At 34.6% G+C, this 18993-nt stretch overlaps 1 protein-coding gene across 1 annotated transcript in view; it reads right to left on the bottom strand.

The window, feature by feature from the left end:
- TUT7 (terminal uridylyl transferase 7) overlaps positions 1 to 18993 on the bottom strand; it is an 89485-nt gene that overhangs the window by 45313 nt on the left and 25179 nt on the right. Inside the window, exons 7-15 of the mRNA XM_044661422.1 lie at positions 17362 to 17413; positions 14447 to 14516; positions 13256 to 13382; positions 11964 to 12083; positions 8124 to 8258; positions 4851 to 5031; positions 2439 to 3538; positions 1926 to 2076; positions 588 to 674 (exon numbers count right to left, since the gene is read on the bottom strand). Coding sequence (XP_044517357.1) covers positions 588 to 674; positions 1926 to 2076; positions 2439 to 3538; positions 4851 to 5031; positions 8124 to 8258; positions 11964 to 12083; positions 13256 to 13382; positions 14447 to 14516; positions 17362 to 17413 — 2023 coding nt within the window. The remainder of the gene's footprint in view (positions 1 to 587; positions 675 to 1925; positions 2077 to 2438; positions 3539 to 4850; positions 5032 to 8123; positions 8259 to 11963; positions 12084 to 13255; positions 13383 to 14446; positions 14517 to 17361; positions 17414 to 18993) is intronic.

The raw sequence follows: 18993 nt of genomic DNA, 5'->3' as shown, positions 1-18993 counted from the left end.
GGGGGGGGGGTTGAAGGGGAAAGGTGGAGCATGAATCATGTAACCATGTTAAAAATGAATATTAATAAATGTTTAAAAAAAAACAATTTAGAATTAAAACTTTCAAATGTAAAAAAATACACAAATTAAGGTTCTAATTCACTCACTGAAGACAAACATTGTTCTTTCTTAACTTCTGCTTTGTTTTAGAATCCTATCTCTTATCTCAAAGTCTGTTTTTATTAAAGGTAAACTATATAAAACAAGATAAATGTGTCACTGTCAAAAGTCTTAAGATGGAAAAGTTTCTAGATAACACCTATAGCATCTTTAATAGCATATATAGTTATTATATTTTCTACTTGGAAAAAGTTATTTTTGAGATGTGATTTTAAAACTTGATTAAAACTTCAAATGGAAACAAAATATATGCATGGTATTTGTTAATGAAAATAGTATTTCAATATTTATCCTGTTGATGTACTAGGATTTTCTGTATCCACTACAACCAGATACATAATTTATTTTTCCCCAAGTAAGTTTGGAACAAAATATTGGTCTTTTAGAAATGTTAAGTTAAGAAAAAAATACAATATTAATAATCTTACCTGGAAACTCTTGTCTTATGAAACTTTCCAGGTTTTGCCGTATATGTTCACGAGCCTGATCTTCTAAAGTGGTTGCAGAAAAATCCTCTGTTTAAAATAAGTAGAAACACTTTTTAAGCCTTTCAAAATTTTGCTCAAAAGCTAGAAGAATAAAGTTTTTGTTAAAAAACTCCTATTTCCAAATTTCTAAGCATCTTCTGAGTGGGTAACAAACAACAGTCCTATCTTAAGAAAGTAATAATAAATTATCAAGAGTTACTGAAATTATCTTAGCTAGAGAGACTACACTTTGATATTATTAAAAAATAAGAGTGGTTTTGATAGATCAATTTGAAACTTTCAAAACATAGTTTTGTTTAATATGGTCTTTTTTGAACAACTTTGAAAGACTTAAGAACGTCAATCATCCTTCTATGATTTCCGGGAAATGATGATGATGAAGACTATCCACCTTTCAGAGAGATGACTGATCTCAATAGTATATTGGACATGTCCAAGGTGGGCATTTGTTTGGTTTGACTAAGTATATTTGTTTCAAGGGATTTTGTGGGTTTTGTTTTGTTTCATGGGTAGGAGAGAGGGCAGGTATGTGGTGGGATGAGAAGATGAAATAGATTTTGTTAATTAAAAAACACTGGTAAGACAAAGAGATGGCTTTGACTAGTTGGATACTTGCTTTTATTTATAATGCTTAAAATGAAAAGAGTATCATTTACTATAGAATTTTACTCATCTCAGTTCAAATTTGTAACCCTAACAATGAGAAAAATTGGGGCAGCTAGATGCCTCAGTGGATAGAGAGCCAGGCATAGAGGAGAGGTCCTGTGCTCAAATCTAGTCATAGACTTAGCTGTGTGACCCAATACAATTCACTTAACCCCAACTGCCTAGCCTTGTGTTGGCAAACCTATGGCACACGCATGCCAGAGGGGACTGCTCCCCTTCCTCTCTCTATCCTGCCTGAGGACATTTCTCATATCATCTGTCCCTCTGCCCAGCAGCCCAATGGGAGTACTTCCTCTCTCCCTTGTCTGGGGTAAAGGGGCGGCTCACATGTGGTGTGAGGGTTGCAGTTTGAACATTTGATCTCTAAAAGGTTAGCCATCACTGGCCTAGCCCTTACTACAGACAAGATTGATTCTAAGAAGGTAAAGGTTAAGAAATATATTAAAGGAATTTTTATAATGAACACTGAATAGCAGGACAGTTAGAAATTAAGTAAAGATGAATAACCAAATATTATTTCTCAATATCTTAAGCTATCAGCTAATTTGGCAATTTTTTGAAAGCCTAACTTTTAATGTTCTTAGAAATTAGTAAGAAATGTCAACAACTTACTGTAACACTGGATGCAAACTTGATCTAAGATATTTGAAAATCTAGTTGTTAATTGTGGCAAAGGATCCAGTTCAATTTTTTTGAAGTCTTCAGGGCAATCCTTCTTTAGGTGGCCTTCTCGCTTGCATAAACTGCATACTACAGTAGGAGGCTACAAGAAAGGGAAAAGCAAAAAGACTTAAATGCACTTTCCAATATGGAGGTCATTCCTAACTTTCTCTAGTAAATATTTTACACTTGTAACTTCTCAAAGTGAAACTATCATCAGAGGTAGGATTTGGTATAGTACAGTTGGAATAGTCAGCAACTTTTAATAGTTTTGAACAGGAAACTGAGGGACTGCTAAAATCTAGGAAGGAGCCTAATTAACCAAATTAGGCTTAAAGATTGAATGGATAATTAATTAACTACCAATCAGTTCAGTAAGTCCATTCAAATAAATAAAAACTAAATTTGCATACACAAAATTTTTAATTACATTTGAGCTGTTTCTTTGGAGGTTAAATTTTTTACCTTGCCTTTGGTGAAGACAGGTTTACTAAATTCATAAAATAGGTCCAAATGATCTATAGTTGAATCTTCCTCAAATGCATTTTCTTCCTTAAGAGGTTGCTTTTCAATTAATTCCATTAGCAAGGGTTCATCTACATTTTTACTAAGTTCTTTCAAATCTTCATATTTAACAGGAAGAGCCAATCCATCCTCTTCAGAGAGGACATCCTCATCCCTATATCTATCTGTGTTGTCCAATTCATCTTGTACAGCAACAGTATCTCTTTCATTGATGGTAGGCCTGGCTTCTTCTTCTTCTTCTTCTTCCTCATCATCATCTGAGTTAATGATTTCTGATGTCTGGCCCTGTACTGAATATGCAAACTTGTTTGAGTCTTCTAATTCATCTGTGCTTTCCTCATCCATGTCTGCTTTGTCATCTACAGTAACAAAGTCATCCCTTTCAGTTATTGTAATGTTTTGGAAACTCTCTAAATCTGAAATGCTGTCATTCTCCATATCATGGTCATTGGTTTGGGCAAGCAATTCTCCATTTTCACTGTCTTCATCTAATTCTTGATTCATAGTTGTCAAATTTTTCTGCCAGTCTTGTCTTATGTCAGGTTCTTCTTCTTCCTCCTCCTCCTCTTCCTCCTCCTCATTTCCACTTTCTGTTTCTTCACAACGTGGTTTGAAATCCTCAGAATCATCAAAAATTACTTCTTCAATGATACAATCGAAGTCCCCTTGGTTGATTACAACTTGCATATCTCCTACCTCTTCTGTTGGGCTTTCAAAACCATCAAACATCTTTATAGCATTTCTCTGATGTGCCTTGAAGGTTTCTACAGTATTGGTAGCATCAATACAATCATCAATAACCATGATTTTGTTATTTATTACTTGTTCTTCAGGGTCAGGCTTTACATCATCTTCTAGTTGTTTGGAAGTTTCAGAGGCATCTATATTTGTATTCAGAGGTTTTTTTGGGGTTGTTTTTGTTGCTTTTTTGTGTGGGATAGCAAAATATTTATATGTTGCTCTTAAACAATGAAGTATATATTCATAAACTAGTTGACTGTTCAAGGTTCTTGCCACGTTCCTCTTAACGGAGTATGGATCTGTAACAACAAAAAATAGAGTACCTTTATATTTTGCCTTAAAAGCAATCAATGTATTATAGATTAAAAAATAACAACAAACCAAGCAAAATTAATCCTATTTCTCAAGTGTGGCTATTTTCATTTGGGAGTCAAGATGAAGGGGGAAAAAAATTATCTCTTGTATGAAGAAATCTCTCACATGAAGCAACTCCAAATGTTAAAATTCTCTAAAACCAACCCGCCTTGCACAATTCCAGTATCCCTTTCTTATCTAGTTATGTGATAGTGGCAGTGGAAAAGAAATTACCAATCTGGCTCTTAAGCCTTTAGGGACTACATCCTACACTGAATGGCTCTGCTGAGTGCTCTGCCTCCCCCACTCAGCCAGTCACTTTGTAGAGCTTACCTCCACTCTTCCGCCCTGTGAAGCCCCATCACTGAACTGGCTGGACTGAATTCCAGGGGTGAGAGGGAGGCACGAGGAGGAGACACCACTTCTCACAATCTGCTCTCCTCCCCTAAAACTCCAGCAGGGTAGGCAATTGGCCAGAAGAGCTGAGCCAGAGAAACTGCAGGGGAGGGTTTAAAAATGTGAGATCCCCATGACTGCACATAGAATTTTATGCAAAATGCAAAAAACCCTCTTATGCAACATAAAGCTTGAAAAAAAAAATCAAGCAAAAATAAGGGAATCCCATACTGAAGATTCCTTCAGCTATTATTATGAAGTTCTTAAAAATGTTTTTATAGGGGCAAAATTTAGATTTCTATATGAGTTTCAACTATGGAACGGTCTAAACTTCTAAAAGTTGAAAATGGCTTAAGAGGCCAGCCCACTTTCCAATGCCTACTGAATGTATCAGTGTTTCATTGCAATGTAGATTTGGTTTAACAATCCCTATGCAAAAGAACATATGCAAATATTTAAAATATTTTTAGAGGCTTCAAAACATCATGACATGTTTGGAAATTGCTGGAGTCCATGAAGCTAATGAAATAATATAAAATGGGGAAAACTGAACAAGAAGTAAAGATTTATAGTCAGGTTTTATTTTCTTTAAAACTTTATAGAATCATTTAAATTCAATGAATGTGTGATTTGGATACTGCCTATGCTGTAGTTTTTAAAAACTGGTATCTTAAGCATGAGACTGTACTGAGCTAAAATGACATGTAGCACTCCAGTACAAGGAGGATCCTGACTGGTTACTTCACTCCTGGGTTCTAGTACACCTCGTATGAAAGTGCTGAAAGAAGACTGAAATAAAATACATGCTGTTAGATCTGCTCTAGTTTTTAGGGTTTTTTTTAAGTGAAAAATTTGGGATACCTTCCACAGCAATGCGCCTTTTGGGCCAATCCTTTGCTTCACGAGATATAGCTTCTTTGGCACGTATACTGATGACGAAATCACTCAAATTAAATTCTAAAGCATAGAAACGAAGCAATTCCACCCAGAGCTGCCCAACTGGTGCAGAACACTGGTTTTCTAGGCCAAAAACCAATGGAACCTAGTAATATAAAAACATAAACAAACTTCACCATTACATTTTTCTAAACAATCAGAAAAAACAAAATCATGCAGATTCTGTTTTAGCAAAATGAAACCTAAGGGGAGGTCCAAAAGTGAAAATCCTTTCATATGAAGGTAAACCTGATTACGAGCTATGCATCAGTCATCAGTTTTTATTATACTTTGGATAGAATTAGGATCTGATTGATATAGCATGGTGTAGGGGAAAGGGAAGTGAAATTAAAGAGTTAGGATCTGGGTTGATAATCTTGCTTTATTTACTACTCTTATGACTCTAGGCAAAATCTGAGTCAATTTCTTAATTTATAAAATGAGAATAATACTAATGATAGCACTCAACTCATAAGGATGTTATAATCATTCAATGGAAATGTGAAGTGTATAAAGTTCTTGGTAACCATTAAATTGCTACTGTGTCAGCTATTATATAGGCAGTCTCTCAACATCAATTCCTCCTGAGCCCTTACTGGCTGTATTTGCTAAAAATTCAGTCCACTGATATATCTGGCATATTTGGGACAAGGGTACAGATAGATAAGCTACTACCAGTTTTGATAAATCTGAAATGTAGGGAAGATAGGAAGAGTAGTATAACATTCTTAGTTCTGCTTCCTAAAGTGGATAGAGAGCCAGGCCTAGAAACAGGAGGTCCTGATTTAAATTTGGCCTCAGACATTTCCTAGCTGTGTGACCTTGGGCAAGTCAGTTAACTTCAATTGGTTTTCCCTTAATGCTCTTTTGCTTTGAACAGACAGAGATAGGGTTAAAAAAAAGAAATTATTCCAGCTTTAGGGATAAAAAAACAGGGTACAAAGATATAAAATGACTTGTTTAAAGAACAAGAAGCATGCCTCTTGATTCTTGATTCATTACTACTGGCCTTTTTTTTTTTTTTTTTTTTTAATTTTTAAACCCTTAACTTCTGTGTATTGACTTATAGGTGGAAGAGTGGTAAGGGTAGGCAATGGGGGTCAAGTGACTTGCCCAGGGTCACACAGCTGGGAAGTGTCTGAAGCCAGATTTGAACCTAGGCCCTCCCGTCTCTAGGCCTGGTTCTCAATCCACTGAGTTACCCAGCTGCCCCTTTTGTTTTTTTCAAATATTTGAAGGATAAGTCGCATTGGGAAGAACTATGACCCACAGGCAGAAGTTATGGGTAGGCAACTTTTGGTTCAATATGAGGAAAAATTTCCTAAAAATTAGAACTGCTTAGAAGTGGAATAGAGTGCTTTATGTAGTGAGTTCTAAGCAGAAACTATTTTCCAGAATGCTGTAGGAGGTTATAAATGCTTCTAGCATGCTTTAGATTTAGATGACTTCTGGGATCCTTAGCCATCAGAAACTCTAGGACTCTTCATTACAGTTTTTTAAGAGTGTTTTGTGTCATACCTAATGCAGAAACTCTAACTATACAAATCAGTGGCCTATCTGTGACTCAGAGAGTTGCCTTTAGCACTGACAGATCGTCTATGATGACAAAGGTAGTACATATGTATTATTATCAAGTGTGGAACTCAAGTCCAAGTTTTTCCTAATTCCAAGTTCACAGTAGTTATAAATTACAACATACTCTTTCTTTGTTTCTCTTTCTCCCTACTCCAATTCATTTTGTTAAACATTGAAACATGCCAAGAAAAACCATACTTTGATATTCAAAAAATACTATGGAAGACTGGTGCTTCAAAATTTGGAAAATTTTTGTGGGTGACAAAAGTAGAAGACAGAAAACTACATAAGCCACAAACATACAATTAGCAAGGGATCTGAATTAATACGTAACATCTTGCCTATTTTTTTTCATCTTTTGCACAAGCCTTTTTTCTTTTTAATCCCTTACTTCCTGTCTTAGAACCGACACAGTATCGGTTCTAAGGCAGGAGAGGTAAGGGGTAGGCAATAGGTTAAGTGACTTGGGGGTCATAAAGACAGGAAATTTTGAGGACAAATTTTAATATTAAAGTTAAATACTAAGGTTGAAAGGAGTGATATTGGACTCTTGAAGGGAAACCTTTTCAATTGATATGAAGGATTCTCTCTACAAATGAAGGCTGAAGTACCTGCTCTGCAATTTAGTCTTAGTGTTTTCTGAGTCACTAAGAGGTTTGCGTGATTTGTCCAGGGTAATACACTTAGTATATATAAGAGGCAAGATTTGAACAGAGGTCTTGCTAATTCCTAATTCCTAATTCCATGCTTCCTCTCAGAAGACGTCTTCAAAAAATGTTTATGTATTTCATTGTTATTACTTATAGATTTTATTATTTTCACCTAGAAGTCAAGAATTTTGCCTATAGGTAATCTCTTTTAACCCTACGAAAACTAAAGAAATTTAACTTAATTAAAGTTAGTAATGAAGCCGAGTCCACAGCCTGGATTTTCCCTGTGATCTAGTGACTTGAAGATCAACTTAGTCTTAGTTCTAAATTGAAATGACAGTTAGTTATATATGTTATATATGTTAGTCATAACATTATGGGGGAAATATAAGAAAATTAGTCTTGAATTGCCTCATGACATTTCTTTCACTGCTATTTTAAATATATATGTTAGTTTTTAGCAGCAGTGCAATGACCCAGGACAATCCAGAGGAACTTATGAGAAAGAATGCTATCCACATCCAGAGAAAGAACTGTGGAAACAGAAATGCAGAAGAAAAACATATGATCGATCACATAGTTCAACAGGGATATGATTAGGGCTTTGATGTTAAAAGATCACTCTACTGCAAATATGAATAACATGGAAATAGGTTTTGAACAATGATCCATGTACAACCCAATGGAACTGCTTGTCAGTTTTGGGGGGGGGGAGATCATGAATCATATAACCATGGGAAAATATTTTAAATAAAAAAAGGGGAAAAAATGTGAATTATTTGAATTTTACCTCCTTTTTTCATCTTGCATCAGAAATGCCAAGCAATGAGATGAACAAAAAAAATGAGCAATAAAAGCAATGTGAAAGAAACGTGAATGAATAATTTAGAACATGAATAATCATCACTTGGCTAGTAAAAAATTGACTGAGATTCTTAGTTTAATAATGAAAATGGATAAAATGAGATCAGACCTTTCCTCTGTTAAAAGATGTTTCCTTAGATGATTCGTCATCTCTTGTAGCAGTAGTCTGTTCCCAAATCACCAAATCATTTTCAACTTCTTTAAGGTTAAAGTTCACTAGTTTATTCAATGAGAATCCTTCAATCTAAGAAAATAGGACAAATACAATCTTAGTAAAGTTAAAAATAGTATTTAATGTTATGCAATGCTTATCAATCTTATATAAGTAATGTACTAAAAAAATTCCATTACAAAATATATTTATATTAGGGATGATCTTATGGAATCTTTTTTTTTTTTTAAAAACACTTACCTTCCGTCTTAGAATCAATACTGGGTATTGGTTCTAAGGCAGAAGAATGGTAAGGGCTAGGCAATGAGGGTTAAGTGACTTGCCCAGAGTCACACAGCTAGGAAGTGTCTGAGGTCAGATTTGAACCCATGATCTCCTGTCTCTGGGTCTGACTCTCAATCCACTGAGCCACCCAGCTACCCCCTATCTTATGGAATCTCGATGAACCATCTACAACATTAAATTAGCCTCTTAAAAAAAGTTTTGTTTAGCATATGTGAAGAAATGGCGGCTCTCAATCTACTGCTTTCTTACTTGAAGCAATTACAAGTGACTTAGCTATTCTTAGCAATGCAATGATCCTAGACCAGTGATGGGCAAACTATTCCCCGAGGGCCAGATCTAGACCATAGTTTTTCCTTCACTGCCTTAAGCAATTCCCTAATCACTACATCGGGATGTAGGGGCATAGTGATTAGGGAATTGCTTAAGGCAGTGATGGGTAAACTAAGGCCTGGATCTGGCCCGCAGGGAATAGTTTGCCCATCACTATCCTAGACAATCTCAAAAGTTTTGATGAAAAATGCCATCTGCCTCCAGAGGAAAATACTGATGGGAGTTTGAATCCAGACCAAAACATATTATATTTTCCTTTTCCTTTTCTTTTTCTTCCACAAAGGACTAATATATGGATATGAATATAAATTTCCATGTAAAAGCTGTATCATATTGCTTACTGACCCCTTAGCAAAGGGAAGGTAGAAGGGAGGGAGAGAATTTGGGACTCAAAATTAAAAAAAAATGCTTAAAATAATGTTTACATGTAATTGGGGGGAAAATAAAATATATTTTAAAAATGTCATGATACTAAATAGTATACATTGTCTATTTTATTCTTCAGAGGTAGAAAGTGGAAGAACTAATTAGGAATCCATGTGGGTTAAGAAGTTATTTTTTCTCTTTAATGCAAATAGCTAACAAAATGTTTATGATTATGAGTTTTTCAAAAGTCATTGTAATTTGCTTTAATCAATAAATTTAAATCTAGCTGAGAATAGTACAAGAAAATAGGAGTTGTGAATAGGAAAGGAAAGCTGAAGAGGAGTAGGGAATTTGGGATTGCCAGAAAACAACAAAAGGACATTAGAAATTAGGGTATTAGGAGAAGTGGAAAGTGAAAGGGTTCTTCTAAGAAATGCTTCTCTATTTTGCAATTTATGTAAAACTGATAGGAATGAACCTGTCACTGAAAATTATGTTACCACAGACATTAGTAACCTACAGATATTACAGAATCAAAGAAGGAAAAGACCTGAGAGAACTTCCAATTAAATGCTCAAATGATATAAGTCCAGTAACATATAATTATTGAGTTAACATAGCATCTGGAACTGGAATAAGAATATAGCAATGCCTCTTCGTCAAATCTAGTGTTGTTTACATTAATCCAAACTGAATTAATAAAAGCAAGATTAGTCCTGGAAGGTTGCAAATCTCAGGACCTTTCCCAATGAAAGTCAATCCAGTCTGCTGCAACCTAACATCTCTAGTTCAGGTCACCTTTCCCCTTCTTTCTACAACTCCCCAGTTGAAAAAGAAGGTGAAGACCAAAAAGGAAGAGAAAGCTGGAGTATAGGTGATCATATGTCCTCTTCTCCTTTTATGTGCAGAATAAAAAGTTTTACCATTCCTAAAGTAATTCTGTATGTGTATAAAATTTGAAGGTACAAGATGAAGATAGAAGTATCAAAATATTATTTTGTACAGAAGTATATACAAATACTTTTCTTTACATAAGGGAAACAGAATGGGCAGAAGAGAACTAGATTTGGAATAGAAGATTTCAGTCTAAAACACACTTTGCCAAGATAATTGTATGAACGTAATCTCAGGAAAGACATTAAGGCTCTCTGGCTTTATTTCCTCATGAATGAAAAAGCATTTATTAAGTGTTTATCATAAATAAATCATTGTGCCAAGCTCAGAGGGCACAAACAGAAAATTAGGTCATTATACTAGAGGATTAAGGTCCCTCTCAGATCTAAAAATCACATGATCCTAAGATTAGATTAAGATGAATAATCTGGAAATTAGGAATAAAGGATTCACGAGACAGCTAGGTGGCTCAGTGGATAGAGAGCCAGGCCTTGAGATGGGAAGTCCTGGTTCAAATCTGGCACCAGACATTTCCTAGCTGTGTGACCCTGGGCAAGTCACTTAACCCAAACGCTTAGTCCTTTCTCACTTTTCTGCCTTGGAACCAATACTTAATATTGATTCTAAGATAGAAGTTAAGGCGTTAAAAAAAAAGTAAAGAATTCATAGGGATTACAAAAATATTATTTTCTCTAATTATTTATATTGCCATGTAGAATTGATCAAATGGCAGGATTTAAGAATTTATAAATAAATTTAAGTAGAAAGAAACCTACATTAAATATATGCTTATTTTTATATTTATGTGTTTATTTTATCTAGGTTGTGTGTATATGTGTATTTAGAATAGAGTATACTTTATTCTTCTTTCAAGAATATATATATATATATATATATATATATACACACACACACACACACGCTCACACACACCTACACACCCGTGATTTTACTGGTGTAGAGAACTCCTGGTGAGGAGAAACTCCTCCCAATTCATAGAGGTAACTGTTCTATAACCTATAGTCTTAAAGAGTTACCTGGGACAGAGGCCAAATGACTGACCAGGCTCACATGGCCAGAATGTTATCTGATGCAGGACTTAAAGCAGGTCTGGATCCATAGGCCAGCTCTCTACACACTGTGCTTTGCACCTGCCTTCCACTTCTCATAAAGTTAACACTTTTAAATGCTTACATTTCTTTTTGGGAAAAAACAGAAAAGTCAGGTACCTCAGAGATATACTACACAGAAAGTAACCTGCTAATCATTAAATGCTTTGTCTCCTAACAATTCTTCCTGCCTCTATTCTCTACCCACTAGTCTAATCTATCCTTATACATTGATATAGTCATGTCATTACTCTGCTCAAAAATATTTGGTGGCTCCCTTTTCCTATTGATGCCAAGGTTGAAGAGTCTTTTCATGACATTCAAAGACCATTCACAATTTGGCACTACTCAAATTTTTAAACTGTAATTCATGTTTCTCTTTAACATGTATGCTTTTCTTCAGCAAAATTAGATTACTTTATTTCTCAAAGAGACCATGAGTTTGCCCATTTCTGTGCTTTTGTTTAAGTTATTTTCTATCCTTAGAATAGCTTCTTCCCTTGCTGGCCAATTTCTACTCTTTCTTTAAAGATCAACTTCCAGTAGTCTTCCTTCTTTCCTCTCCCTGAACACTCAATTTCTAGGGTACTTACTTAGCTCTTATTTTTTAAAAAGCTGTCTTGTCTAAATTTTGAATGTTCTCTAGTGTCTAAATATATTTAATTGAATTGAATTAGCCTGCCTAGAAGAGAAATATGAATTCAATGTCAAAACTATGAAAATTATGCTCCAAAGTAAATGTTACTTATTGTAAAAGAAACAATTCCATAATTTTAAACAAAGTGAAACTTACCCATGATCCTAGATATACAGGCAGAACTGGTTCTTTTCTTTGTTGAAGAAAGAAAATGGTCATTAGGGCAAATACATAGGGTGGTAAGCCCCCTTCATCAGGATGATCTGTACAGCAAAGCTATAATAGAAGGAGGGAAAAGTATACAAGAAGTCTATTTCCACTAAACTTTTTATTCTCTAAGACTGGTTACATATAAAAACATAACCTTCATCAATTTGAACCACCTGTTAAGAAAATCATGTGAGTAAAGTGTAAAAGGCTTAGCAAACTGACTTCTAATCAAACAGGTCATGTGCACATAACGACTGCTCAGTAAACTTATTGATTTGATCTGTTTTAAAGTCAAAGGCTCAGTTAGTTATAATAACAAAAGTTACTGGCTTAGACTGTTATGTAGGTAAGGTTGGCTTTGTCTTATTATCAATAATATGCTATTAATTATCTACATTTTTGAGATGAAGAAACTGAGGCAGAAAGATGTTATTTGACTTGCCCAAGGTCACCAGGTTATAGTAAATGTCTAAGACCAGATTTGAACTTCTTGACTCTAGGTCTAATCCTCTGTGTCGCTAACTGCCCTAAGCTGCATACCTAACTTGGCCACCTGTTTTAACACATGCATAACTTTGGTTAAAGAAGAAACGAATAGAATACAGGTGGATTCAGGCATATCTGTTTCCACCACATGAAAAAAATTCCAATTCATGAACCGCTTACTGTTATCTGATGGCTGGATACAAAGGACAGAATATTATTAATTCTGCCTATTATACAGGATAAACAACTTTCATGTGCCTGCTATTTGGCTATTGTATATATTGGCATATATACTTATATGATCACCTGCACTTCTAAATGTTCAAGAGAAATTGTATTAGCACCTCAATTTGATTTTTGAAATTCTGCAGCACTTTTCTATCACTAAGTATTTCAATTACGTTAACTTTAAAATCTCAAGACACTCTGAATGTATCCTGTCCCTGTCTGGGAACCAAAGAAAAAATTATAATTAAAATGTAACATTTCCTTTGATTTTTAATAAAAGGGGGGCATTTAATTTAATGCTTAAAGAGTACTAATTTGCCTTTAAGGAATGAAAATATCAAAATTTTTATTCCTTCTTTGGATTTCAAAGTTTCTCCCATTACCCAGAAAATATCAAGAGATTCTGATACATATCAAAATTAAAATAATAAAAATAACAGTCTAAGACTTAAAAGTGTAGTGCATGTGTAAATTTATCCTTACACATAAGGATCTATGAGTGTATTTAGAGTACCTATACTTACCTTTGCCCAGTATCTGAATGCAATTACCAATGGGGCCAATTTAGGTTCTAGTTTTCCAAGAGCAGCCAAATGATTTGTGGTCAGACAAGCATTTTCATTTCCTGCACTCACTTTACAAATGAGGCCACTGAAAAAATGAAAAAACAAACCCTCCTCAAGATAGAGAACTGTTTTTTCTTCCCTCAAATTAAGATTTATGACAATCCTAAAAGTCTGAAAACTTCATTTGGTGTCTAAATTTAGTTTGAAATTTACTGAGCTGTGAACTAGAAAGACTTCCAGGAATTGATGCAGAATGAACCAGGAGAACATTGTACAGAGACTGATACACTGTGGCACAACTGAACTTAAGTAACGGACTTCTCTACTAGCAGCAATGCAATGACCCAGGACAATCCTGAGGGACCTATGAGAAAGAACGCTATCCACATCCAGAGAAGGAACTGTGGGAGCAGAAATGCAGAAGAAAAACATGATCCATGATCAATCACATGGTTTGATGGGGATATGACTAGGGATTTTGACTTTAAATGATCACTCTATTGCAAATATTAATATGGAAATAGCTTTTGAACGACAATACATGTATAACCCAGTGGAACTGCTTGTCAGTTTGGGGGGGGGGAAGGGAAAGAACATGAATCATGTGCCCATGGAAAAATATTCTAAATAGATTAATAAAAAAAATTTACTGAGCTGAAACTACTTGTGTTTCTAAGAAACAGGAAGAATGAAAAAGCTAATTCTATTAAAAATAGGCACAGTAAAACTGTGTATTATAAAGCATAGGAGGATGTGTCTAGGGAAAAGGAGGCATTCACATGTCTAAGGAGTCAGAATTGCTGTTTATGTGATTAAAGATGGATAGGCAGATGGACATATTCATGCTAATACATCTTTTAGTGCACAATGCATCCAAAATGGAGCATGGAAAATTTAGCGGAAGATCAGTTTTAGTCAGGTAATTGAAATGGGTGAGAAATGTTCTCCTCCCACCAATTGTTTCTTTGACATGGAATTGACTTAAAAAAAAAAGTGTACCTGAACTGCTCCAATTCAGCAAATTAAATTTGTGTAACAATAATATATGTATCAACTTATTCTAGTAATTGAATTACAAGACGATTTCATACATTTGACTATTGTTCTATGTGATCTTAATGCCTATAAACAGTAGATATAAACTGAGACCTTTGTTTTTCTCGGCATACCACCACTGGAACCCTAGCATGGAAATCTGCGTCAATATCAATGAAAGATTCTGGGGAAAGAAAAAAATATTATGCGTGTTAATAAAAGCGTTGTAAAAACAGAACTTGATAAAATACAAGTAATATGACAATTTTTTTTGATATGGTCTTTTAAAAGAGAACTACCAATAAAAGGAGTACCTTGAAGCTATGAATAAAAATGAAAGATACACATACTGGGGGGGTCTACAAGGAATTGTACAACTTTTTGGGAGGGCTGAGTCTTGTCATTTCGGTCCAACTATAAGTGCAATGACACGTATGGGGCCCAACCCAACTGCTGAATGGCATGGAAGCTTTGATCTGCTGTTTCTGATTTAGGCAGGCTCTTGTCTTCAGACAGTCAAGTGATTCTGTTCCTGGAGGCCCCCATTGGTGGTGGGCTTAGTGCAGATACCCAAATCATCTTCAGTCCTACTTTAGCTTGTTACTCTTGAGTCAAGAGTCCCAACAAGCCTCAGACCACCCAGTAGAAGTGTTTACTATATTTTCTTTTTAAATTATTTTTTAAAATGCCATGGGAAAAGCTGACAGGAAAATATATGTTGTATGTAATAGATAACATTATTTATTTTTAAAGGGGTTGCAAACTAAAAGATAATGAATGTAGAAATACTGTGACTATTACTAAAATTTATTTTACCACTTATATAGAAACCAACTTTCTTACCAACCTTAAAAGGAAGTTTTTGGACATTTATGCTAATAGCTCCCTTCCCAAAGACCTTGTATTGATTCTGTATATATATGAGAGATAGCAAGCCTGGAGTAGAAGAGAGCCTGTCTAGGAGCCAGAAGACCTGGCATCAGGTCCAGCATCTGTCACATTCTGTCACAAACACAGGCTATGTAATGCTGAACAGGTTGCTTAGTCTTGTACCCATCTAAGGCTCTAAGCTGCATAGGTAGAGGATGTCTTCTCATCTAAGCATTCCCTCTTGTAAATGAGTCATAGCTATCATCCCCATCCTCATACTTCCATGGGATATATGTATTTGTCATCTTCCTTGACAGATTGTATATTCCTTAAGAGTAGTGATTATTCATGGAAATAGGTTTTGAACAATGTTACATGTATAACCCAGTGGAATTGCTTGTCAGCTCTGGAAGGTGGGAAGGAAGAGGGGTGGGAAAAATCATGAATCATGTAACAATGGAAAAATATTGTAAATAAATACATTTAAAAAATAGTAACTATTCATTTTTTGTCTTTAAATTCCCAGGGTTTAATACAGTGGCTGACCAAAATGGGTACCTAATATTTATTGATTGATGGATCTTTGGCAAAATCAAAATGGAAATGGAAAACACCAATTCAAATGGTAGTGATATTTTCATGTTTTCCATGACTCCCACAAGGACAGAAAATAGTAGCGCTGGGATTTGAATCCAGGTCTTCTGACTCTAAAGCTAGTGCTTTTTACACAATACCAAGATAGCTCAAATATGTCTCTTGAAATATAAACCCATACCCCATTATCAAAATAAACTTTCACATTTATCACAACAGGGAATGCTACCTTTTGTATTCTGATCATAATAAAAAGAAAAATGTTTTGCAAGTATACATCAGCAACTGGCAAATTAACAGATGATGCATGGCTTGACACTTCTGCTTATGTTAACTTTTGGCTGCCATCTTCTCTTTAGAGACTTTTTGTGCTGAAAGTAGGATAAACTGCTTTTGTCTACCTTTATTTCCCAGGCTCAATGATGAAAGTTTTATTAAAAATACCCTTTTTGATGTGCTATGGGCAATCAGAAAAATAATTTTTAGACAATGGTTATCTGCACCTGAAACACTGAAGAATAAAACCCAAAGTATTCTATTGAGAATACAAGAAATATAAAGTTCTGATGGACTGATATAATTTAGTTTGGTCCTAGAATACTTCTCCAAAACTCACTTCAGGTTTAAAGCCAAGATGTGGTTATGTAATATATGTACATACACACACACACACACACACACACACACACACACACAGCTGTCCCATGTGCATGCATATTAAGGTTAAGGAACAATCATAAAAGGGAACAGACAATAACACATTTTTTTCAACTGTAGTCTGTTAATTATTTATTTCAATGGAAATTTCCTTAATTTTACTCATTACTATAAGAGTTAGGGGGCTCGAAGATGCAGGGTACAATGGAAAGAACACTGGTTTGGGATTTAAGAATCCTGGACTGGGTGCATGATCTTAAGCTGGTCAGTTAACCTCCCATGGGTCTCAATTTTTTCTTGTGGAAAATGAGTAGGATGAAGGTTAGAGTATTTAAATGATTATTTACAAGGTCCCTAAAATTCCAAGATCTTTCATTCTAATCTAATTTCACAAGCATGTATGATTTACGCAAGCCATCTATATTAGGTTTTAACCTAAGATATTAGGCCTGATATATTTGGTTTTAATCTAATTCAGTTTTTTTTAAATGTAGGAAAAACCTTCATCCATAAACATAATCATATTTAACCTAACACACTATTGATAATAGAACTACTAGTAGGATCAATAGCCTTGTATAATAGAAGGAACCCTACATTTGGAATTAAGAGGGCTTTGGCTCAAATCCTATGTCTTTGGAGAACAACTTCATGTCTTTAGGTCTCAATTTTCTCACGTGTAAAATGAAGGTTAGACTATGTAATCTGAATGATCCAGAGGTAGATTCCCTTTCAGTTCTAAATCCTATAATTTCCTATGAATCAGGAAATATCATTCTCTTTAACACATATATTCAATCAATATACATCTAATGTTCCATTTTCCCAAAACATTAGAACTGAATGGACAATTTCAACAAAAAGGAATGATTTTAGGAGTGCAAATGAAAATATATGATACATCTTACCACTGTTCTTTAAATTTTCTTGAATAAGTAAGAGCACATCTGGTTGAGTCATCTATGAAATAATCCAAATACATCAAAAAAAATAACAGTTCACAAGTGTTTTAATCTCGATTGTGATGAAGTACAGTTCAAAACAGAAACGTATATATCGATATTGAAATGACAACAGTCTAATAAAGGCACATGTGCATTAGTTATTAAGGACACAAAACTTTCCCTTTAAAAGGATGAAGATAGTCAGAAGAATAACCATTTACACAGTTACACTTTGGAATGCGGGCATCGAGGCAACTGGAATATTAAATAACTAATAGTACCTCACCTGTGGAAGACTTTGGGGACAGTTGACACAAAGACACAAGGATCAACTAAGAAGTATTACGATTGGGTGGATAACTGATCAGAATATTCGAAGGTTAAAGGCTTCCAATTTTCAATTTATGATTGGTTGGTGAGTTGCCCAAGTAGCCAAAAAACCAATCCCCATGGGTATGCAGAAAACTAGGGAAGCTGAAGTGAATAGAGCATTAACAGGACAGGGGGAGAGGAGGGAAATTAGTGAAATAGAGCAGGCAAGGGGAGGGCTACAAAACAATCTACATCTCCATTTCTCTTCTCTAGAACAATCAAGTTTCTCAACTATGTCAGGTAGACAAAGATAAAATAATTTTAAAAGAGGCTTTTAAATTTTTACTCAAAGAGGTACAAATATACGAAGAAAAACTTAGCAAAGTTCCTGAATTTGCATATTTTAAATTATTAAAAAAAGATTATTAACTATGAGTAAATATTTAACATTCTATAAATTTAGGACATTTTTTCTGTTCATGACCAATAAAAATAAGAGGTTACTAAGACCAAGGAAGCACAAGAGGGCTAGAGTAGATGACAATGGAAACTTGTTTTGGTTCTTAATCATGACTGTAATGTAGAGAAATCTACATAGACCAGAAATCCTGGGTATCAGGCACAGCTCTCCTGTTACCTCTAGGCCTGATTGAGTAAATTAATCCTTTTGGGTCTTAGTTTCCTCATCTGTAAATAAGAAGACAGGGAGGAAGTAGACTAAGTGATCTCTAAGGTTACTTCCGGTTCTAAAATTCTATCACCAGAATCTTTACAGACGATATAAATACATGGCAAATACAGGTCCTTAAAAGCTTACTAGATATGTGATCCACAACCACCATTATCAAATGGTACATAATTAAAAAGAAAAATTGGACTAGAATGGAAGTTTTTGAAGAATGGTCCATGGATCCTCTAGGGGCCCCCTAGATTAAAACTATTTTTATAGTACTGAGATATTATTTTGACTTCCCCTTTTTCCAACTACATATTTGTGGAAGGCTGGATTTTCTTCATATACTTCAAACAAAATAATATGTAGCCACAGATTGAATGCAGAAGAGATTAGAATGTAGCTATCTTTTATTAAGCCAAACATTAAGGTGATTTGCAAAAATATATAAAATATCTTCTCACTAAATTTTTTTGTTTTGGGAAAGTTATTTTTGATAAAATGCTATTTATGTTAATAAATGATGAGTTTATTATTTTTCTTTTAAAAAATGAATACAATCTAAAACTTATTGGCTTTTATTTCTAATATTATAAAAATCAATAGATTAC

The sequence above is a fragment of the Gracilinanus agilis genome, chromosome 1 (genome assembly GCF_016433145.1).
Source record: "Gracilinanus agilis isolate LMUSP501 chromosome 1, AgileGrace, whole genome shotgun sequence".
NCBI lineage: Eukaryota > Metazoa > Chordata > Mammalia > Didelphimorphia > Didelphidae > Gracilinanus > Gracilinanus agilis.
This window is presented reverse-complemented; position numbering and strand designations above follow the sequence as displayed.